At 37.0% G+C, this 22438-nt stretch overlaps 1 protein-coding gene across 2 annotated transcripts in view; it reads right to left on the bottom strand.

The window, feature by feature from the left end:
- Positions 1–353: 353 nt before the first annotated feature.
- Positions 354–22438, bottom strand: part of pcdh11 (protocadherin 11) — a 203261-nt gene continuing 181176 nt past the window's right edge. For both annotated transcript variants that reach the window (XM_027135458.2, XM_027135459.2), the window contains exon 6: positions 354–1352. In XM_027135458.2, coding sequence (XP_026991259.1) covers positions 952–1352 — 401 coding nt within the window. In that variant the 3' untranslated portion in view covers positions 354–951. The remainder of the gene's footprint in view (positions 1353–22438) is intronic.

The raw sequence follows: 22438 nt of genomic DNA, 5'->3' as shown, positions 1-22438 counted from the left end.
AGTAATTATACTATCAAGAGATTCTCATAATTGGTTCCATAGCACTTGTTATGGTGCATAAATTGTATATTTCAAGAGCAAAACTTGATGTAGGAGAGAAGGAAAACAAAGAAAGGCTCTTTAACACATCTGTCTGTGCCTTCCCAAGCTTGGTTAATAAGAAAATGAGTAGGTTCCTAATAATGGGAGAAAAAAGGGTGTCAGATGCATGGAAACTACAGACATCAGAGGAAGCCTCACTTTTCAGTTCACAAAGAAAAATAGAAACTGATTTCATGAGGAGAAAAAAGTGCTTGAAAAAAACTTTCTACATGTTCTAAGAGCGCAAGAAATATAACATGTTGGTTGTTTGGAAAAAGTCTCTGTAGCACTTACTGTAGATGAGGAGAAAATCTTGCTAGAAACGATTCACACTATATACTCACTGTATCTCACTGAAGCTAACGTTGCAGTCACTCGCGCAAAAAAACACCTCACTAACTTCATTCAACAGCATATGTGTATTTCATAATTACATCATTACTTCATAAAAGGCTCAAAAACATTGACATCATCTCTGAAGCTTGTTTCGTTAGCTGCTACCTACCTAAAGAGACACAGCTTTTTTTTTGTTTGTTTATTTATTTATTTTTATTTTTTTAAATTTTTTTTTTTATTATTATTTTTTGTTTTGTTTTTAACTCTGTTTTTCATTTGAGATGCTACTTTGGTTTAGATCTACTTGTAGATTATGTAGTCTGGTGTTTCAAGAGTATCATGACTGTCCATTCACTTAATTAATTTCTATCCTGACAAAGACACAGAAAAAGAAATCCTTTTATAAGCATTGCAAATACAGACGGATGATAAACTTTGTTAAGATTTTCTTTTGTCAGTTGTCAACTATCTTATGATTTTCTCATCTCACTTTTTTTGGGCGCTGTAACTAACTGGAAATGCTTGCTTCTTGCTTTACAGCTGATGCTCGTGTAAGAATGAGGACTTGGCGCCAGCACCCGAGTTCTGCGGGCTCGACGTGGCAGAGAAGCTGGCCAGAGGGATAACCTTCACAGCGTCCTCTTTCTTGCTACAGTGTCTGTCCAGTGTGCTGTAGAACTGGGGCCGATTGCTCCCTTTGTCCAGATCATCTCTGGGCACAGATCTGCCGAGGGTGTGACGCCCGTCTGGCATGGCGCCACTGCGTGCCCAGCTCTGCTGAAGGCTGAATGAGGGCAACGTGGCAGCAGCAGTCGTCTGGAACTGGGTCATCGCTGGGGGCATCCAGCAGCTGTCAGAATGGCCGAGGATCAGACATTCCTGGGTGCAGGTCTCCGAGGCTTCAGCCATGGCCTTCTGCAGGTTCACTTCAATAGCTGTTGAAGAAAAGGAACATCATGAAAACTTTCAGGGTTCTCAGGGATATTAGAGAAGGAAGTGTGAACTTAAAAGAAAGCCTATTGTGCAGCAGTTATAAATGTTTAATTCATCTCATAACAAGCACAGGAAAATCAGTATGTTTAATTTGCACCATATTCCCATGGTTTTCAATGTTTACCTGCAATATGCACTGAATTCCCTGTAGGTTAATTAAAGTGCTAAAAAAAAGAAAGTCTCATTTGTGTGAGAGAGGGGCTCTGCCACATTCAATAATTAATGAACAGCTCACAAAAGCAGTGTTTATTTTAATAACCGTCTTTGTGGAACACTTCATATCTTCAGATCTTCTCAACATTTGATGAATCTGGTCAAGTTAAATCTGACAGAGATCTCTGAAATACACCTACAGGCTGACTTTGCCTACTTGTTAGCATATTTGACAATATGTTAGGAACAATGAGTCTAGCTTTGAGGAACCGTATTTGATTTCAACAAAAGAAGTGAACTGGAAGGTTCTGCAACATCCTACCTCATTAAGCCTGCTCTGACATCGTACATCTGATGGATCTAGAAAACATGCCTTAGTCTCAACTCTGAAGCCTGTCAGCTCAGATAATTAGAATGTAAAACAGTATTTCCAGAGGCTGTGGTCTTATGATTCTTTACCTTCACTTTGAGCTGTCATGTAGAAATAATTGATCATATTTGCATGAGTAAGTACACTATCAATAATTGAGCAGGACTCTATCTCGGATTTCCCCGCATTCTCTGTTTTGCATGCTCTGCTGAGTTTTATTTGCTAACCACCATCCAGCTGACTTAAAGATTTAATCAGGTTTATGACCATCCAGGAAGGTAGAAAATGACATTATGATACACTAAATCCATAAGCATTCAGGTTTATTGTCAGTCAGAATAATCCTCCTATGATCTATACAAAAACTGCATTTCTCTTGGCAGAGGCTTTAGAATGTACAGATGGGAACGAGCGAAAACGAGCGAGAAGACGAAACACACACACACACACACACACACACACACACACACACACACACACACACACACACACACACACACAACACACAATAAGAGAGGTGAGAAGAATGAGAGAGAGAGAGAGAGAGAGAGAGAGAGAGAGAGAGAGAGAGAGAGAGAGAGAGAGAGAGAGAGAGAGAGAGAGAGAGAGAGAGAGAACGAGAGATACAGACATGTGGCTGGATCCCTCTGGTCCTGCACTGTTCCAGCCTGCCTCAGAGAATCGGTGCATAAATCAGCCGAGCGGTAAATGTGTCACCTTTCAGAGGGTCACTAACTTCATTAAGGAAAAATGATGCTGCTCACTCACTCTCTGCGCAAGCAGAATAAACGGGGGGCCAGAGCGCTTGCACAGCCTTCGCTGTAAATCACCTCCAAGCTGCTTTGGAAATTGGAGGTGTCTTTCCAAGCCATTGTTCTTCACAGGAGCAAACACTTCATGCCACAATGGACACATTCATGCATGCTGGCAAACACACACTCTTGCAGTGTGCTCACCTGTGCTCCTAACTTCGGCTTTTGTGCAGAGACAGCAGAGATCAGCCCAAAGTGAACAACCTCATGTGTAATTATCTGATGCATGAAAGGTGATTTCGGTGCCTCTGTGCTCTCTACAGAAGCACAGCGCGAGCTGTCAGTGACACTGTGTCAACAGCCAAACGTGCTACTATATATACGTGTACATTTTTTGCACCTGATATTTCACATTAAATAGCTCCAAATATGTAGTCAGTATCAATTCCATCTCCACAGGGACTGGTATTGCTTGACTGATGTGGGTGACAGTGTTGAATGCTTTCGTCAGCCAGAGGCAAGCAGCTCACTCTGATGCTGTTTAAGTGTCTTTTGCATAAAGAAGGAACTGCCACTCTCCTGCCGAGATTTTCTTTCCTCATATCACATGCACAGTCCAACCCCATGCATTTGAAAGTTATCCCTAAATTTCCCATATTTTTCTCTGCAAACCAAAGACCTCCTGCTGATCTGAAAACTGGAATTTTGTGTAAGATTTGTGTTCTCTTTAGTACAGTCTGTGAGGCATCATACACTCGGAGATGTTAGAAAAAAAAAACATGTTTAAATGGAACTTGGCTTCTCGGCTGCATTACGTGGATCGGAGTCGTACGGCTTGAAAACATTTTGTAAAATGACCGGTTGCTATTGATTTAGGCCTTGGCCGATTCAGACTGGTAATTACAGTGGTTCAAATGCTCGGAGATGTTTTTCATCTCCTTTTCTCTGCAAATGCTTTTCAGTTCCTTCACTCTTAATCAAATGGTCTTGCCTTTTGACTCAGCTGGTGCAATCTGTGAGTTTGCTTTTATATGGTTTACAGCCTATGTGGAGAGAGAAAAAAGGCAAGATGCTGTCCTCATTTGATTTTTGTGTCAACAAACGCAATGCACAAAGATACAACCTGAAGGTTTTTAATCAGATACAAAATATTATCACATCTTGCAGAAAACTGGAGATGCAAGTTGAAAGCTGAAAGAAAATGAACCCAATGGAAACAGATTAAAAAAAAATCCAGAAGCATTTGTGCATCATTCATGTCTGAGAAAATGACAATAAACACAGATGACACTCAGCAATGGGGCTGCTCAGAAAAACAGCACGACCTGATGGGATTTACATGGATAGACGAGGGATGATTACTCATCTCATTACGGTAGCATGTGCATACCTATTACTACCAATTAGAAGGCTAATTGCATAAATATAGAACATTATTTTCCATCCTTCTAAACAGTCTCTGGTGGGACAGAAAGCTTGTGCACCATAACTGAGATAACGCTGTTGTAAATACGGGTACAACAAGGTAATAATGCATATGCATTTATATTGATTTATCTAACTTGTTCTGTATATATATATATAAAGACAATATGAATATCAATATTATAGATTTAAAATGCATTTTAATCATAGATTTTTCCAACATGTTGTGTGAACACATAGCTAAATTAAAGCTTTTTCCAATCCAGTCCAATATAACTTGACTTATTCAAGCTTTTTAATAGGTTGTTGCATGAATGACATTTTCAAGGACACCACTTTTCGTATGCAAATGAAGTATAAATGACTCTTCATAAAATTTATGAAGCTAAAAAGATGTCAGCGGTCTGTGTCACACTCTGCTACCTTTCCCTAACCAGAAGTACTGAACAGTTTGAATTTCACAAAACTGACAAAATTGGCCAATTCAACTGTAGTTTCATATGTTGTAGTATTTAAATAGTGCTTATGTTTTTTAGATGCAGCCATCAGCCATAACATTAAAACCACCTGCCAAATATTGTCTAGGTCTCCCTTGTGCTGCCCAAACAGCTCTGACCCATCAAGGCATGGACTTCGCAAGACCTCTGAAGGTGTGCTGTGATATCTAAGATGTTAGCAGCAAGGCCTGTATGTTGCAAGGTTTGACCTCCATGGATTGGGTTGTTTGTCCAGCAGATCCCACAGATTTGGAGCTTGGAAGCCATGTCAGCACCTTGAACTCATCATGTTCCTCAAACCATTCCTGAGCAACATTTTCAGTGTGGCAGAGTGCATTATCCTGATAAAAAAAGAGTCCACTGACTTTAGGGAATACTGTACCACTTGTATGATGGAATGTACTTGATCTACAACAATGTTTATTTAGGTGGTTTGTCAAAGAAGCATAACCATAAATGCCAGACCCCAAGGTTTTTCACCAAAACATTGCCCATTGCCTTTTCCCCATAATGCATCCTGGTGTGTATCCTATGGTCGATAGATATATCTACATAATGTAAAAGAAAACAGCTTTCTATCATAGCCAGCATTAACTTTCTCAGCAATGTGTACTACTGTATAACAACCCCTCTGTGGGACTGGAGCAGACTGGCTAGCCTTTGCTCCCAAACAGCATCAATAAGCCTTGGGTGCCCATGACCCTGTCACCGGTTCACTGGTTTCCTTTCTTGGAATACTTTTGGTAGTACTAACCACAACATACCAAGAACACCCCACAAGACCTGCTGTTTTGGAGATGACCTGACCCATTCATCTAGCCATCACAATTTGGTCTTGTCAAAATCACACAGCCCTTTACCCTGGCCCATTTTTCCTGCTTCCACACATCCACTTGTTCACCTGTTGCCTAATATATCCTCCCTTGACAGGTGCCACTGTAACTCTGTAGCAGTTCAGTATATGTGTGTCTAAATAAATTTGGTGAAACATACAAAAAAAGGAACATAACAAAATATGTTGTATATTGTAAAAATATTACATATGGGGAATCTAGTCAGGGTTAAACACAATTTTCAACACGTTCAATAAACTGTCTATTAAAAAAGAACACGTGCTCATAAAAGATCCCACGTTGTCAGCCAAAATGAAATTTGAAAGAAATAATTGAGTTTGTAATTGCACAGACTGTCATTTTATTACAGCGCCACTCTGCCTCTACATCTGGATTGGCAAATGGGTGATCATTAATAATAATGAAGCCATTTAACCCCATGGGCCTTTTACAAGGGGAGCAATGCCATTTTTCAAATGTTGGACATGACCATAAGGTGAAAGAAGAGGCCTACTTTTCATTCTCAGAGCAGAAAAGGGCCACTTACTGCAAGACATGTGCATTTCATCATGATTCCACTCCAGGTCCTCCACTACTCCTTCATCACTGATAATGTGTGATTTATACTTTTATTTCTGAAGAATGACCGATATGAATTTGTGCCACATTTCTTTATTATGTTATTCATAAATTCCTGACTGTACATATGTCAAAAATTACAGCACAACATGTGGTGCAAAGCAGAATTTACGACCGAGGGCAAATAACGTAACAAAACTAGAAAAAAGGTTCTATAGACATATGGGATTTGACAACATATTTCATACAGTTATGGGAAAATTTCAGCAGCCGTTTGTGGTTGACAGTTGAAAAAGTAGCAGTTGTCTTTTGGAGTGGTCTGGGGTTTTCTCAGTTATGGCTTTATGAGTAACTTTCTCTGACAAAATCAATGTTGCAGAGACTATTTTGCCAAGAGCCATCACGGGGATCTTGGTTATAACTCAGAGGATTAATGACGATTGTTATCTTTTTCTCCTCCAAAACTGTTAGAGGGCTAATAATATATTTTGACTGCAGCACTTTCATAGACTTGAGGTGGAACTGACGCTGTCATTAGCCGAATGACTAATAAAAATAGTGATTTACACTTGTTACCAATGTGTAGTTTGGTGGAGTTAAATTAATACTTAAGAGTTTTGCAGAATTCAACACAGCTTTTCTCCATAATCAGACAGATCTCACCATCTGTTACTGTTAACCCTTATTGATGGTGAAGAAGAACAAGTCAAAAGCAGTAGGGGCAATCCATGCTTGGTTTCTGGATGAATTAATATGAGTAAATGTATTCCCAAACAGAGAAGCTCAGTGAGTGTGATTCCCAGCTCCTCGGTTATTTAGCTTCATTAACACCTGTACACAAAATAAATAAATAAATAAATAAACAACATTTGCACATGTGCATAACTTGTGAGCTCTCAGTTTCCAGAACATGTTGTTATATTTTCTTGTTGTTGAGAAATCCTAAAAGCAGTTTGTGTTCATGACAACTGTCAAGCAACTATATTTTCTTAAATGTCAGAATGACATTTAAGAAAATATTTGAAAATTAAAAAAGATTATTTGAAAATAAGGACATTTTTTAAACATTTGAAAATGTAGATTTAAACAAAAACAAAACTTGAGTTGGCGAGGACTCGACAGTCAAAACTTTATAATCAATTTGAGATCAAATCCATTGGCATGTTGTTTGATTACATACTTCTGTAAAAGAGAGTAGATTTTGTTCAAAGACGTTAACATGGCTAATACCACACGAGTTTCTTATTTAATTTAAGTAAGTAAGTAAGTAAGTAAGTAAGTAAGTAAGTAAGTAAGTAAGTAAGTAAATAAATAAATAAATAAATAAATAAATAAATAAATAAATTCTCAGATTTTCAATGTGGTCTTAGTCCTTTGGAGCCCTAGTTAGATAGATAGACAGATAGATAGACAGACAGACAGACAGATAGATAGATAGATAGATAGATAGATAGATAGATAGATAGATAGATAGATAGATAGATAGATAGATAGATAGATAGATAGATGGGCTGTTATTCATAGAGTAAAAGTAATGTGATAACTAAAGTTTTTTCTAACTAATGAATAATAGCTGAAAATAATGAGATATTAAGTAAATAACCACTTTTCCATATTTTTTTCAACTTCTATACAGTCTAAACGAAAACGTTTAGTCAGATTCAGTGTGGCACGTATCACACCTCATGATGCCTTTTGACAATTTTTATGCAAACTGACTCATTTATAATCACTGCAGACAAACTGTCAAGGCACAGTCATTAAAACGTGTTCTGTTAAAGTAGAGAAGTATCAAATATCAAAATAAACCTCAATTTTGGCCAAAAACCTGATTCATAATTTTATTTTGATGTGGTGGTGAAGTTTGTACTTTCTCTATGGTGTCTCAGTATTTATTTATTTATTTTTTTGTACAGCAGAACTTTGATTTAGTCCACAGTTGAGAGCATGTTTTAATTTGCTGCAGCCACAATGATACTTTAACACTGGAAATTGAGTCATTCAGTGTTAGGAATATATCAACTGCAGCATGTTAAATGCCTGAAAGCCCTAGCTTCACACCTTTCTAGTTCTTCGTCACGTTCTCCCTCTTCCACTCCGTCCTCCTTCATCTCACATTTTTCTTCCCTCTCTCTGTCCATGTTATGTTTGACCCTACGAAACTATAAGTAATTGCGAGCTGAAAAACAACATTTAATGATACAACATTTACTCAGCCCGAACCGACGGAAGTTACAGGTAGGCACTTGCAACAAAAGGCGAGTTTTTTTTCTCCGTCGCTCCCTTTTCAAATGACAAAGAATATTATTGACTCAGCCAAGATTAAAACACCAAAACAAATAATGGAACAGCATTGAGGCCAGGGTGCAGGAGGAAAAACATGGCCTAGAACTTGACAGGTTAGCTGATGTCCCTTTTGTTAGTCTTAATTAAAAACATTCAGTGGCAAACAGATTAGATTTTTCACTTGGATATAAATAAAATTTCCTGCTCTGGTCAAGTCATTTGTATAATAAAGTCTTATACGTATATATAATCCTGTCAGAGCCTTTTCCACATTTATTGTGACATTTTAAAAAAAAGATAAAATGATAAAATGTACAATAAACTGGTTGCATAAGTGTGCACACCCACAGCACAGCATTCAATCTTTTTTGGTAAAAGTCTGTCAGATTGGCACGTTTTGACAATATTTTTATATTCTTCATTCTAAAAGCATGTTCCCTCTAAAACTCAGGTGTCTCCTTTGCACAGCACTTTTCAGGTCACCCCACGCATTTTCGATTGGATTTAGATCTGGACTCCTGCTGTCCATAACCTTGATCTTGTTTTGGTGAAGCCATTCTTTTGTTAATCTGTGGGTGTGCTTTGGGTTATTGTCATGCTGGAAGGTGAAATTTCTCTTCATCTTAAGTGTTTTAGCAGAAGCCTTGATGTTTTGAGCCAAAATTGACTGGAATCTGGAGCTATTCATTATCCCCTACACCATGATAAATGTCCCTTCCAGCTCAAGAAAAGCAGCGTTAAAGCATAATGCTGCCACCTCTATGTTTCAATGTGGCGATGGTGTTCTCTAATGAGGTGCTGTGCTTTTTTGGTCCTAACTTTCAACTTTAATTTTTACACATTATTCCACATTGGTTTGGGAGATTGGATGGTTTTTTTTTTTTTTTTTGCAAACTTTAGCCAAGCTTGGATTAAGTTTTTCCCATTGCCACTCATCCCTGTAGTCCAGACATACTGTATGAAGAATTTGAAAGATTGCTGTCACATTTAAAGAGCAACCAGTACAGTACTTGCCAGAAATTGTTGTAATTATTTTAATCTTATTATCTTTAATCTCACCGCCTCTATGCGGTGGCCCTGACCAGTTTTCTCCTGGTCTTCTCATCAATATTACAGGTTTGTCCTGTTATATTAATGTCACTGTTATGCCATATGTTCTCCACGTGTTGATTATTGCCTTTACAGTGTTCCATCATATATTCAATGTCTTGTATGTTTTTTGAAACCAACTTCTAACTAATATTTTTAATCAGTGAGATATCATAGTGCTTTGTAAGCTCTTTGTGGCTTTTCCAGTCGGACGTTACCAAGAAGAAATTAGAAAATTCCTATTGGAACAACTGTAAGTTTAAATCATTCACTTTAACTGATACAGTATAAGGTATTATACTAATTAGCATTTAACATGAGTTTGAAGGTGATTGGTTGATTCTAAACACTGACACATTCATAATTACAAAAGGGTGTGCACACTTATGCAATCAGTTTATTGTACAATTTTTATTTATCCGCCCCCTAAAACGATTCTTGCTGTTTTCCACTTTAATATATTGGTTGCATTTTCACATGAAAGTTGGAAAAGGCTCTGACGTGATCTCAAAGGATAGCTTGATTTATTTTTATAAACAACAAAAGCTTGCCATTTTAACATGGTTGTTTATACATTTTATCTCCACTGTATATGTGTGTTGAATGAGAAGTAAATGAAGAAATATCTTGATTTCTATTCCCTTAGTGAATGGTAAAAAAAAAAAAAAAAAACATCCATGTCACTGCACTCTGTCTTCTGACTACTTGACTTTTTTTTTCTCGTCAGCTCCTGTTGGCTGATGGGCCTGATTGCTTGGTTTTCATTATGTCTGATGGCCCCTACCTCTTGTCTCCTCTCCTCCGCTTAGGCCTCTCCTCCATTAAGAGTGTGGAGGAGGAGAGGAAAAGGGGGGCGACACAGCGTCAACACAATCAGCACTGCCCAAACACACAGCGTGCACCGAATAGACGAGAGGCGCAAACACCATAACAATCAGCAATCAGCACTGATCATGATAATCACACGGAGAGCGCTACAAGATCCATGCTGCGCTCTCCCAGCTTGCCAAGAGTGGTTATTGTGTTGATAGGTCGGCGAATGAAGAGAAGTAATAAATTCGTCCGTAATATGAGAGGTAAGAAAAGAAAATGTGACTCAGGTATTTTATTTTTTTTAAATAAATGCATGTATTTCAATATGCAGGTGGAAATTTGCCGGTAGAAGTGACCTTTTCTTAGGATAATGCTTTTTGAAATCTAAAAGGAAAGAAACAATTTCTCTGATGGGGGGAAAAACTCTACCTCGTATACCGAGAGGGTGCTTTTATGAAGAGATAACATAGATGGATGGAGCAATATGTGCAAAAGATTAAGGGGAACTGTGAAGACAAGGGCACTGAGACGGAGCCATGCTATGCCTGCTCTTAAACCCACTCACCATTCATATCAGCTGTTTGAAAAGCTGGGAAGGGTCTCTGAGGTGATCAGGTATAACTTTAGGAAGCTCAGGCAAATACACTCACATTAAAAAAAAAAAAAAAAAGATACATCTACCAATAATCTAATCTATAGCAGTTGTACCTGACAACTTACAACAGCATGAAGTTCAGCAATACTGAAGTTCAGCAATACTAGCTTTCTAAACCTGAACCAGCAATGCTTCTGTAGAAAGAGCAACATGGCTAATATATATATATATATATATATATATATATATATATATATATATATATATATATATATATATATATATATAAGCAGAGTCTATGGTGATAGTTGAATGTAGCTCTGTGAACCTTCTCCATTAAACCAATTAAAATTGTTAAACTTTTACCCTTGATCCAATCACCAATGGTTAAGCACAAAAAAAAAATACTTCTAATCGCCTGAATTATTTATAATCAAGGAATTCATTGACATAAATTTTACTTGAATATCCCTGATGTATATCCTACTGTATAACAATATAATTCGCTTTTAGTAGGTAGAGAGTTTGCTCTCCTAATACATGCCACGTGCACATTTATCAGTTCAAACCACTTTAAAATTCGACTCAACTAATAATGGAGTACAATTGGTCATGGAAAGAGCCTTTAACTCTTGGTGCAGTCTATAGCAAGCTCCCTCGAGGTGTGAGCAAATAAACTACGCTTCTGGATCCACAATATATCTGTTAGTCACTTGTGATTTGTTCTTGTTCCTTTAGCCATATATTTCTGTAACTGCTGCTATGGTCAGGGAGATAGTAAGTACATGGCATCAAAAGAAACCATCCTTCAACCCTTTACTGGCAGGACAGAAAGCCGCTTGCCACGGTTGCTCCTTTGTCTTAGAAAATAAATGTCTCTGAGAAGGAGAGAATCTGTTACATTGTGAATTGGGCGAGAGGAAGTCTGCTAATTAACTGTTAACAGGAAAAAAAGCGTGATAAAAACTCAGTTTCTTTGTGTCAGCGATATATCCTTGAGGCCAGTGTACTTGCTACATGGCCTCTGATTATTTCAAGAGACAAACCAGTTCTTTGAAAATGAGCTAAGAATAACTTGAGTTCCTCTGAGGCTTCTTACTGAAAAGCTTCTCCCTTTTTTTTTTTTCCAAATGAGAGCCTTGATGAAGTTTCTGCAATGTTAACACACTTGTTTCATGTGGATTAGACTCGGCTTGAAGCGTGAATAATTTGACTGGGTTTTTTTTTTGTTGTTGTTCTTGTTTTTTTTTTCAAAATGCGATAAAAGAGCAGATATATGACGGGTTAACATGCAATGCAACAGTCACAGTGAAGGATTTTCAAAGGTGGTCCTATAAATCTCAAAGGAAACAGGAATATGAAAATAAAATCACAAGGGAATAAAATTATATACTTGCATATATTTTATCATAATAATTTTACATTTCTGCCATGCTCATTCTTTTTCCAATTCCTTTCTTTATTAAAGGGCGACTTTTTCTTACTTCAAACATAAACTTTTTTTTTCTGAGAATATTAGAAAATAAGGACACTTTTTGGACATTATTTATAAATGTCTGTAGAGTAAAGATGCTGTTTATTTCTCTTTGTTTGTCTTGTATCAGTCAAAGTCAATCGAACTGGAACTATGTGGATTACAGGGCTAAGCCCCCTGTCTTTCCAAGATAAAAAGACATCAATATACTATTTCATTTCAGGCATCCAGATCAGATCAGATCAGATTGCTGTAACAAAAATTTTAAAGCAGATTTCCGGACTGCTGAACAGTATCTACAGTGGTCATAAAAAATAGAAATGAGGCTGATTTCTTTCTAGCCTAGACTGTAGATTCACGCAGTATTTGAGTGAAAGCTATATCAAATTCAACTGGATTTGAGTGCTTCGTCACAGCCACGTGCCTCCACGGGAACAGAATACAGACCCAAATGCGAGATAAAATGGGAGTCAGATGTTTTATAAGGCAAATAACTAAACTAACCGGCACAGGCAAAAATATAGAAACAACAGGCACAGGCAAAAATATAGAAACAACCGTCTATGCATTGCTGTCACATCTGTACTACTTGTTCATCATCATGTACACACTTACAGGTGTAATAAACATGAGAAATGTGCATTATTCACTTTATCATAACTTTCCCCCCAAATTTTGGAGTAGAACTGAAAAGAACTGATAAACTAAGTGCGTTCTGTCCAAGCAAAGGGACCGCTGTCAGAGCCTTAAGTATATTTATATAAGTGTTTTTATTTTCATTTTGTTACCCAGATGGTCACCTGATAAGTCCCACCAACCAGCCAGCTCTCTTCTGTAAGATGACAGATACAAACTGGACAGGGTGAAGGCTAACATGTGCTTGCCCCATAACACATAAATCCAGTCAACTGGAGTTTTTTTTTCTGAACTGCTGCTCATGCAGTGTCACAGGGCAACAAGACACAGTCAAAGGAAAGCATTATTTGCCCTCTTCCACATATATGTGCTTACAGATGTCCAGGGAGAGAGAATATGCCATCCCTCCCAACCAGACAGCACAGCCAATTTTGCTTCCTTGGATCCCAGTCACAGAAGCATTGTCAAACTCTCAATCTCCTGACAATAGTGCAAACGTTTTAGTTTTTTTTCTGCACCACATAAAAGCAAAGGATTTTGGGGTAAAATTCTGTTTACCTTGTTTGGCACTCAGAGGAAACACACCAGTAGTGCATTACATACTTTATCAAAAATGAATTCTCTAAATAAATGAATAAACGAATAAACAAATGAATAAATAAATAAATAAATAAATAAATAAATACAAACCTTTATTTTCTATAGCACCTTTTAAAGTACATCTCAAAGCACTTTACAAAAGCAAATAAAACAACAAAAATACACCACATACTATAATATAAAGATTACAATTAAATCAACAAAAATAGACTATAAAATAAGCACAACTTAAAATTACAATTAGTCAATTAAAAGCTACCCTAAAAAAGTTTTAAGCTGAGATTTAAAAATGCCAAGAGATTTTGCTTGCCTTATCTCGGTAAAGAATTCCAAAGTTTTGGAGCTAGTGAAGAGAAAACTCTATCTCCCATTAATCGTAAATGAGTTAAGGGAACAGTTAAAAGACCAGTTTCAGAAGGACGAAGGTCGCGAGATGGAATATAAATTAAAATTGGAATTAAAAGCTCAGTCAGATATTGAGGAACCAACTCGTGTAAGGCCTTGTAGGTAAGCATTAAAATCTTAAAATGAACTCTAAACCTAATTATATAATAAATAACATACATATTAATAATTAAAAATAAATAATGCATCATGATGCTCTTGTCTATCTGCCTTTAAATTTGTGTCTAATACTTTTCCACACATCATTCTTATTACGCTATCAGTGAGACCTTGTAATATTATGCATTCCTCACCTCGGATTATTTTCACTGTTGAGAAATTGATAAATATTACATTTTAGCTCACACCCAACTGAGTGTTATAATCTACAAGAACTTGCCAAAAAGATACAAAGTTCAAGCACACTGACGTTCCACTAGACATTTAGTCATTGCTGAGTGAGCATTAATGACTAAAATTCCCAATAAATATTTGTCAAAATGTACCAGATGTGTCTATACAGCTTCAAAACCCCATTTACCTCCTTAATTGTAACTGTTTGCTGCTACAACAAGAATGTTCTGCTTAAAATACATACAGTATGTAGGTTTTATATATATATATATATATATATATATATATATATATATATATATATATATATATATATATATATATATTATCATCATCATAATCATGAAATATACTGTATATATTTCATGATTATGATGATGATGATGATGATGATGATGATGATGATGATGATTGCACATACAAAGATTGTTCTTTTTTAAGATGTACTGTACATATAAGCATGTCTCAACAGCACACACACACACACACACACACACACACACACACACACACACACACACACACACACACACACACACACACACACACACACACACACACACACTCCTGGAGCAAGGCGACAAATGCACCAAGTGAGTAGAGGAAAATATTTTTAGGGCTATTTTTTCCACATATGAGCAATCAATGCAAGAGCTATGCCAGGGGCACTTACTGTGAGATGGTGAAGAATTATAGCAGTAGAAGGTGAAATGGATTTTTAGACCTCAGTAACAACAGGAAGTAATAGGCAACAACAACAAAAAAACCTCTGACAGTTTGTGTAAAAAGGAAAAAAAAAACATAAAACCAGCTTGGATTATTTTTTAGGCTCAACAGCATGTCTGGGTAAGTCTCATATAATTATTACGTTACTTGAAAAGCAACAAACACACAAATAAAAGCAACACAGATAATGGCTGATATGTGAAGGCTGCATTGCATGCAAGCCATGGTCAGTCATAGTAATGGGAAAGCTGCTGTTTGATGTTTTTTTACCATTTGATTTCTATACTGAGCACAACAGGAGGAGCTGAGAAGGAAAAATCAGGCTACTGCCTTTAGAAATAAAGCATATGTTTTCTTCTTTTAGTGTCCCAAATGCACAAGCATAATGCATTGAATTACTACACAAAATAACAGAGCAGTAGTAGTGTAACTTCAAGACCCAACATTAAATATAACTTAGGCCAAGTAGTGAATAGTGATCAAGAATATATACAGTATTATCAAACGTTCAGTGTGATTCTATTAAGTATTGCTTATTAGTAGCATAATGGCCTTGCTTTGTGCTCTGAGAAGTGGAAACTTAAAAATACAAACACGCCATAAAAATCAATAGATGAGTGATCTCTAAAGGAGCAGACACACTGGGTTCCAGGAACAGGCACATGGCTGCGTTGCAGAGAGCACCAAAGGCCAAGACTTGTAGGGAGTGAGAAGAATTGGAAATAGCCACAGGGCCAATGCTCAATAGACTGCCTGAAACCTATTGACCTCATTGCCTTGATTTTTTTTGTGTGTGTCTTGCCTGAGGCGACCACTATCAAACATTAACCACAAGTTCAGCAGATATATGTATGTGTCTGGGTCTGGATCAGGTATATAAGATATGCCTGGCCAATGAATTCCAAGAATAGAGGATGGCCTGGACGTGTCATCCATTCTGGACATACCCCTCCCCAATAACCCTGTGTCTGTCACATTTCATGGTTGGCATCTCTTACAGCTGTAATGTCAGGACCCATTAGTGTGGCATCCTGACGGCACAGAACGACGGAAGCTCCGCAGACCAAATGTCAGGGACTTTTGTCTTAGTATCGCACGCTCAACATCACTGTTTGTTGTCAAAGACCATTCTGCTTCCTCCGTACACAGTCTGTTCCAAGTCTCATGAACACACACTAATATTGATACAATATGTATGATAATGCATGTTATTTGTATCGGAAACTCAACACAGCGTGCCTCATGCAATATATCTCCACAGCCACTGCAAACAAGTTGGGAGCAATTCTGGAGAGACAGCTGCTTTTAGATTACATTCATTATTCCATGGGGTTTGCTGTTCCAGTCTGAAGACAAGAAGCCCAGGCTTTAATTTGGAGCTAAGATTAGCTGCTATTGGTCAGCGTGAGGGCTCAGAGCATGCTACGGCCCATAATATTCAAGGTGATCCCTTCATAATTTCTCTCTTTCCAGACCCACTGCTCTCCACTCTAATATTTGATAATTAGGCAAAGCCATCAGGTAGACAATTTCGTTTTCAATTAAAACTCCTTCTCCCCTTGTGACCTTGAGAATAACAAGGGAATGCTCTATATAGATCAGTGTTCAGCATGGACATTTCAGGTGCCATTTAAAAATACATTTTAATTTAAAGCTGAACCCCCCTCAGCATCTAATCGTAATGCACATTCACCTTCATAGACACTGCAGACATACCATGAGGTAGACTGGGATAAATGTTAATGTAATTACTGAAGCTGACCCAATTAACTCAGGGGATATGACTGGACGCCATCTGAATGACATATTTATGACCATATATTGTGTGGCACTCTTGCAAAAACAGATTGTAAATTTGTTGGACTCTCACGAGAGCGTAAAGCATGCTGATGAGCTAGCAACGTGCAGACCTTATTATAAAACATAATAGTGTGATTAGACTTTATATCGATATATCAGAAAAAATCATTTCAAAAATCACTTAAAAAATGATAAAGCAGCGCAGCACATTCACCGATGTGTGAATCTATTTACTACTGACAGTGATAAAGTAGATTAGGATTTATAGGATTTGTAATCATCAATTTAGGTGTTATTTTATGGTTATTATTTTGATTTAGTGGTAACTTGATTTGAGCAAGCTTTCAATATAGATTCTGTTTCTGTCCTGGGGGTTTAATTTAACTAACCACAAATAGGTCAGTAAAGCTTAAATGTTCTGTTTGTTTGACACTTTCGGCGTACGCATCTCATCATGATTATTATTATTATCATAAATTATAATATTATGAATTAGAATATTATCAATTTAATATTATTATGCCATGTAGCAATTGACTTTTCCATCAAAAGTTAATTACTTGGCATCCACATACACCACAAAATTCATCAGAGTCTTCCAAATTTCTTCTGTCAGTTTGATTTGAGTTTGAAACACGTTGATTCAAAGTTTAAACCCTTCTACATTGTATAGTAAAGTATAAAAGTAAATACTAGTCTTTAGTGGTAAGTATGTATGGAATTTTTTTTATCTATAAGTACTCGCCTTCTTATTATGAGGATTCAACCATTAATGTGTCTAAAACGTCCCATGAATTGGTTCTAAAACTTTTATGACTATTTTGTAAAATCTTCTAAATAACAACAAGCTGTTGGCATCCTAAGGTATTCATTGGTACCCGTCTTTTTTCAGGTGTCTAGAAATCTGGTTTCCGCTGTTACCTTGAAATGTTTTGAATTTTTGGAATATTCTCACAAAATTGTGGAAAAGAGTGGTAAGTAAGAATCAACAACAACAACAATAATAATAATAATAATAATAATAATAATAATAATAATAATAATAATAATAATAATAATAATATTAATAATAATGTTTTTGTTGTCGTTGTTATTGTTTCTTACTATATATATTAAATATTAATATTTAATTCTGAACACTGTTAGGTACCAACTTCATTTAGCTTAATTTAAAAAATAAACAACTGCTGATAGTGACAGCATCGAATACAAAACTATAACCGGAAGACATATTTGAGGTGTCTCATTGTGGCATGTTGAAAAAAGTTATGGATTCTATCAAAATGGCTTTATTGAAATGAGTTTTTTAAAAGTCAGTTGCAAGCCATGTCCCACTACTCAACTTTTCACAGAAGTTGTCTTATATAACTTCTAAAATTACAATCATGAGACCAATTTGTAGCTCAAAGATGTGTCCTACCACTGGGAATGGAATTTCTATTGCATTCAGTGCAGACAAGTGCACTACCATTGGGACATAGGTATCTAGTGCATCCCACAAAGAGAAGCACATCACTACCACTGGGACTCGAGTTTCCATTGCAGCTGTGCCATCTGTAGCCAAGGGCACCCGACTGGCTGTGTTCTCATTAGGGGGGAAGGACAGCAGGGTCCCAGGTATCATTAACTTAACAAACCAACCAATCAGGTGTCTATGTGGTCAGTTGATTACCATTCCCCAAGCACACATCAGAGGCTGATATAGCTGTGCAGTTGATGGTTTGGAAAGATACAGTGGCAGGCTACATATGCCATTGAGGAAAAAAAACAAAACACATGTTGTGTTCTTTCTTGTTCTTTTTTTAAGAAGCACACAGCTGGTAGAACATTAAATATGACAACAGTTTGAGATAAATAGATCAGCAAATAACAGCTCCTGAGCCAAAAGAAACATCTCAACATCATCACTAACGTCCCTGAATCTCAAACGGCTTCTGTTCCCGACAAATGCGTCTCAAAAACAGGCAAAGGTTCTCTGTGGCCTATAAAGTGTAAAGCAATTAAACCACAGAAATATCTCGTTTCATAATAATACTTATATGTAGTACAGTTCTAATATTTCTTCAAATAAATAGAAAGTTTGCTGTAATGCTGCAAACTGCTAATATAAAAGTGCTGTGCAATCAAACTGGCCTCCGACAGTGCTGCCAATCAGATGAATGTTTATTCAGCCCTGCTGCTGCTTTTCATTTTAGAAATCAGCAGAGATGGTGCAGTACCTTGGAGATGATGGAGGGGGAAAAAAGTTGATTTGTGATTATTCTCTTCAGCTTCTCAGTATGGAATGTGTTGGTAGGCACTGCTTGCACTACACACAAAATGAAATAAAAAAAATCACAAACAAGTATTGATAAACCTGTATTAGGGCTCTCTCTCGTTAAGATGGGAAATCTTAGAAGATATCAAAAGCTGAATGCCCAGGATTGGTTTTAGCTGATAGAAAGGTTATGATACCTCAAATATCCACTGTGTGACCATGGTGACCAGAAAGGCAAACATTTACATGAATGGACTACAACAGCAGAAGACCAAATCAGGCTCCATTCGTGTCCAGCCAAGAGAAAGAACGTGAAGCACAGGATCACCGCAACCTGATAGCTGATGACTAATCCATCAACATATTTAGTCCTGGCATCATTATTCCTATTTTCATCTGTCCAGTTTTACCAGCATTTGTTGACCATTGACAATGCTGTGGAAGACTAATACACTGAAATGGATCGACGTAAGATAGACTTGTTTCATGCATGAAACCTTAAATCGCCCCAAATCTGTTTGTTTGAGTTGATAAAAAAGAAGAGATATGAAAATGGCCTTTGAAATGGAAGTTTGACAACATCATATAAACGTTATTTTCTGCAGTGATTAGACCGGCCAGACAGAACAAATGGCAAAGGCAAGATTATCTAAATGCAGTAATTGGCTATCTGAAAATCCCTACCTTACCACCTTCAATCGATATGGCCGATGTAGATAAGAGTGTTCATTTTCAATCCCTCAGTTCAGCGCTAATGTGAAATGATGCACTTGCAAACTGATTGTGACATCCAAGCCTTCCTCAGTGGTCACTGCATACTCCTAAATGCACAACGTGTTTTCTAGTCTTCTTTATCTTTGCTAGAATATGATTTATTTAACGGTCCATCCAGATCACATAATCAAATACACTGGACATTAAAAGTCTGAATCTGCTCTGGGTGGTTGTTTTTGAGCCGTTCTCTGTTTATAACAACCACACAATGAATTTATTGGGCTTGACATTTTAATGCCTTCCTTCCTTATTTTCCCTTCTACCATGACTTCATCAGCACCTTAAACCGGCAATGGCTGGTTCATGACCAGAATAATAGAGTGTGATCTCTTGATGAAAGTAGAAAAGATCATCTAAGTGGAAACGTGTTGATGCAAATTCATGTGTGATGTAGCTACAGATTCTCACACAGAGAAGTATCCAGAACTTGAAAAAAAAGTCAGTCACAAAGAGAACAACTATGACAATAGATTTCATGTGATGCTGTTCAAGTGTCTACTGTCTTATTTTAGGAATGGAAATGAACTGAATCAGAAGCAATTGCCTGATTAATCTGAAGGGAAATAATAATAAAAACAAACATGGTGTATTGCAGTCTGGTTTCCAGATGCATATTATTGCACAGATGATTCTGCTTGTCTGAGATAATGAAAATGTTTCTGTTTCCTTCTGTTGGACTTGAGTGCCACATTTGACACTATTTACTATATGACTATTACATTTCATTGAACAAGCTTGAAAACATCGTAGGTTTAGAAAGACACCTGCTTTAGATCATATTTGACAGAACATTATCACTTTGTTAGCATCAATAAAGATTACTCAGATCCTTAAAAATGCAATATGGTGCGAATCCCAAATGATTATAATGTATGCCTCCAATTATCCTGCATTTGTATTTGTCCCTTGGCCATTCAATTTTGGCTTTAATTTCTATGCTGATGATACTGTATATAATAAACAGAATCTTAACACAATGAAAAACATCTTTCACCTCCTTATTTCAAAGTAAACAACAGCATTGTCTGCTGTTTTTATCCTACAGCTTGATGGCTATTCTAAACCAAATTCTAGTTCATCCTTTGTTTGTTCATATATAAAAACATCTTAAATATTACATGTTAACATCTTAAAAACATAACTAAAATAAGCAATAAGCTAACCCTTCATGACACCAAAAAACTAGTGCAATGATTTCATAACTTCTAGATGGGACTATTGTGAGGTGTTGCTGGATGGCTGCCCTGCTGCCTCTTTAAATAAGCTTCAGCTCGTTAGAATAGGTTATGGCATAATAGGCTCCAAGGAAAGTAAGATTACTTTGTATGCCAGACTTTTACAAGCTACTCTGACTGTCTGGTCTGTTCTGAACTGCATATATACATATATGTATACTGTATGTGTGTGTGGGTGAGTGTGTGTGTGTGTGTGTGTGTGTGTGTGTGTGTGTGTGTGTGTGTGTGTGTGTGTGTATGTGTGTGTGTTTACAGTACTGTGCAAAAGTTTTAGGCAGGTGTGAAAAAATGCTGTAAACAAAGAATGCTTTCAAAAATGGAAGTGTTAAACATTTTCATAAATGAACAAAATGCAGTTAATGAACAAAAGAGAAATCTAAATGAAATCAATATTTGGTGTGACCAGCCTTTGCCATCAAAACAGCAGCAATTCTTCTAGGTACACTTGCACACAGTTTTTGAAGGAACTCGGCCGGTAGGTTGTTCCAAACATCTTGGAGAACTAACCACAGATCTCCTGTGGATGTAGGCTTTCTCACATCCATCTGTCTCTTCATGTAATCCCAGACACACTCGATGATGTTGAGACCAGGGCTCTGTGGGGGCCGTGCATCACGACCCAGCATCACTTCATGCTGGTTTGAAGGCAAAAGGTAGTAACACCAAATATTAATTTGATTTAGATTTTTCTTTTGTTTGCTCACTTTGCATTTTGTAAATTGACAGAAACAAACACTCATTATTTATATTTCTGAAAGCATTCTTTGTTTACAGCATTTTTCACACCCGCCTAAAACTTTTGCCCAGTACTGTATGTTTGTGTGTGTGTGTGTGTGTGTGTGTGTGTGTGTGTGTGTGTGTGTGTGTGTGTGTGTGTGTGTGTGTGTATACAGTATATAAAGGATGTTGCTGTCTGATGAAAACCATGCAACTCAGCTTGTTGAGGTTTTCACTGTTTTTTTCTGTATCTAATGTGTTACCCATCTAAATAACCCAAATCCAAATAACCAAGCAGTTTAATGACATTTAACTAATTTGTTGTATAAAATAATGGAATGACTCAACTTCCAAGTCAAATCACATCTATTCTTCATGCATTTCAACTTCACTTTAACCTACAGACAGGATCCAAGTGAATGCAGCTTTTAAATTTCACGAAGCCTCACCCCAGCCACAGAGTCCTGAGTCTTACCCACATGTACTGGTGTACCATTCCACTGGGAAATCACTGATGACATACTGTACACCAGGCCAGTGCAACAGACCCTGTCCACTCCAGAAAAGGTGTACATACCTGCAACACATCTGTCCACAAGTACTAAAGCAGGTACATGAACTTCATACAAAATTGATCTATTCATAGTCAAGTTTTCTACAGCTTATCCATTTATCCAAG

The sequence above is a fragment of the Tachysurus fulvidraco genome, chromosome 17 (genome assembly GCF_022655615.1).
Source record: "Tachysurus fulvidraco isolate hzauxx_2018 chromosome 17, HZAU_PFXX_2.0, whole genome shotgun sequence".
NCBI lineage: Eukaryota > Metazoa > Chordata > Actinopteri > Siluriformes > Bagridae > Tachysurus > Tachysurus fulvidraco.
This window is presented reverse-complemented; position numbering and strand designations above follow the sequence as displayed.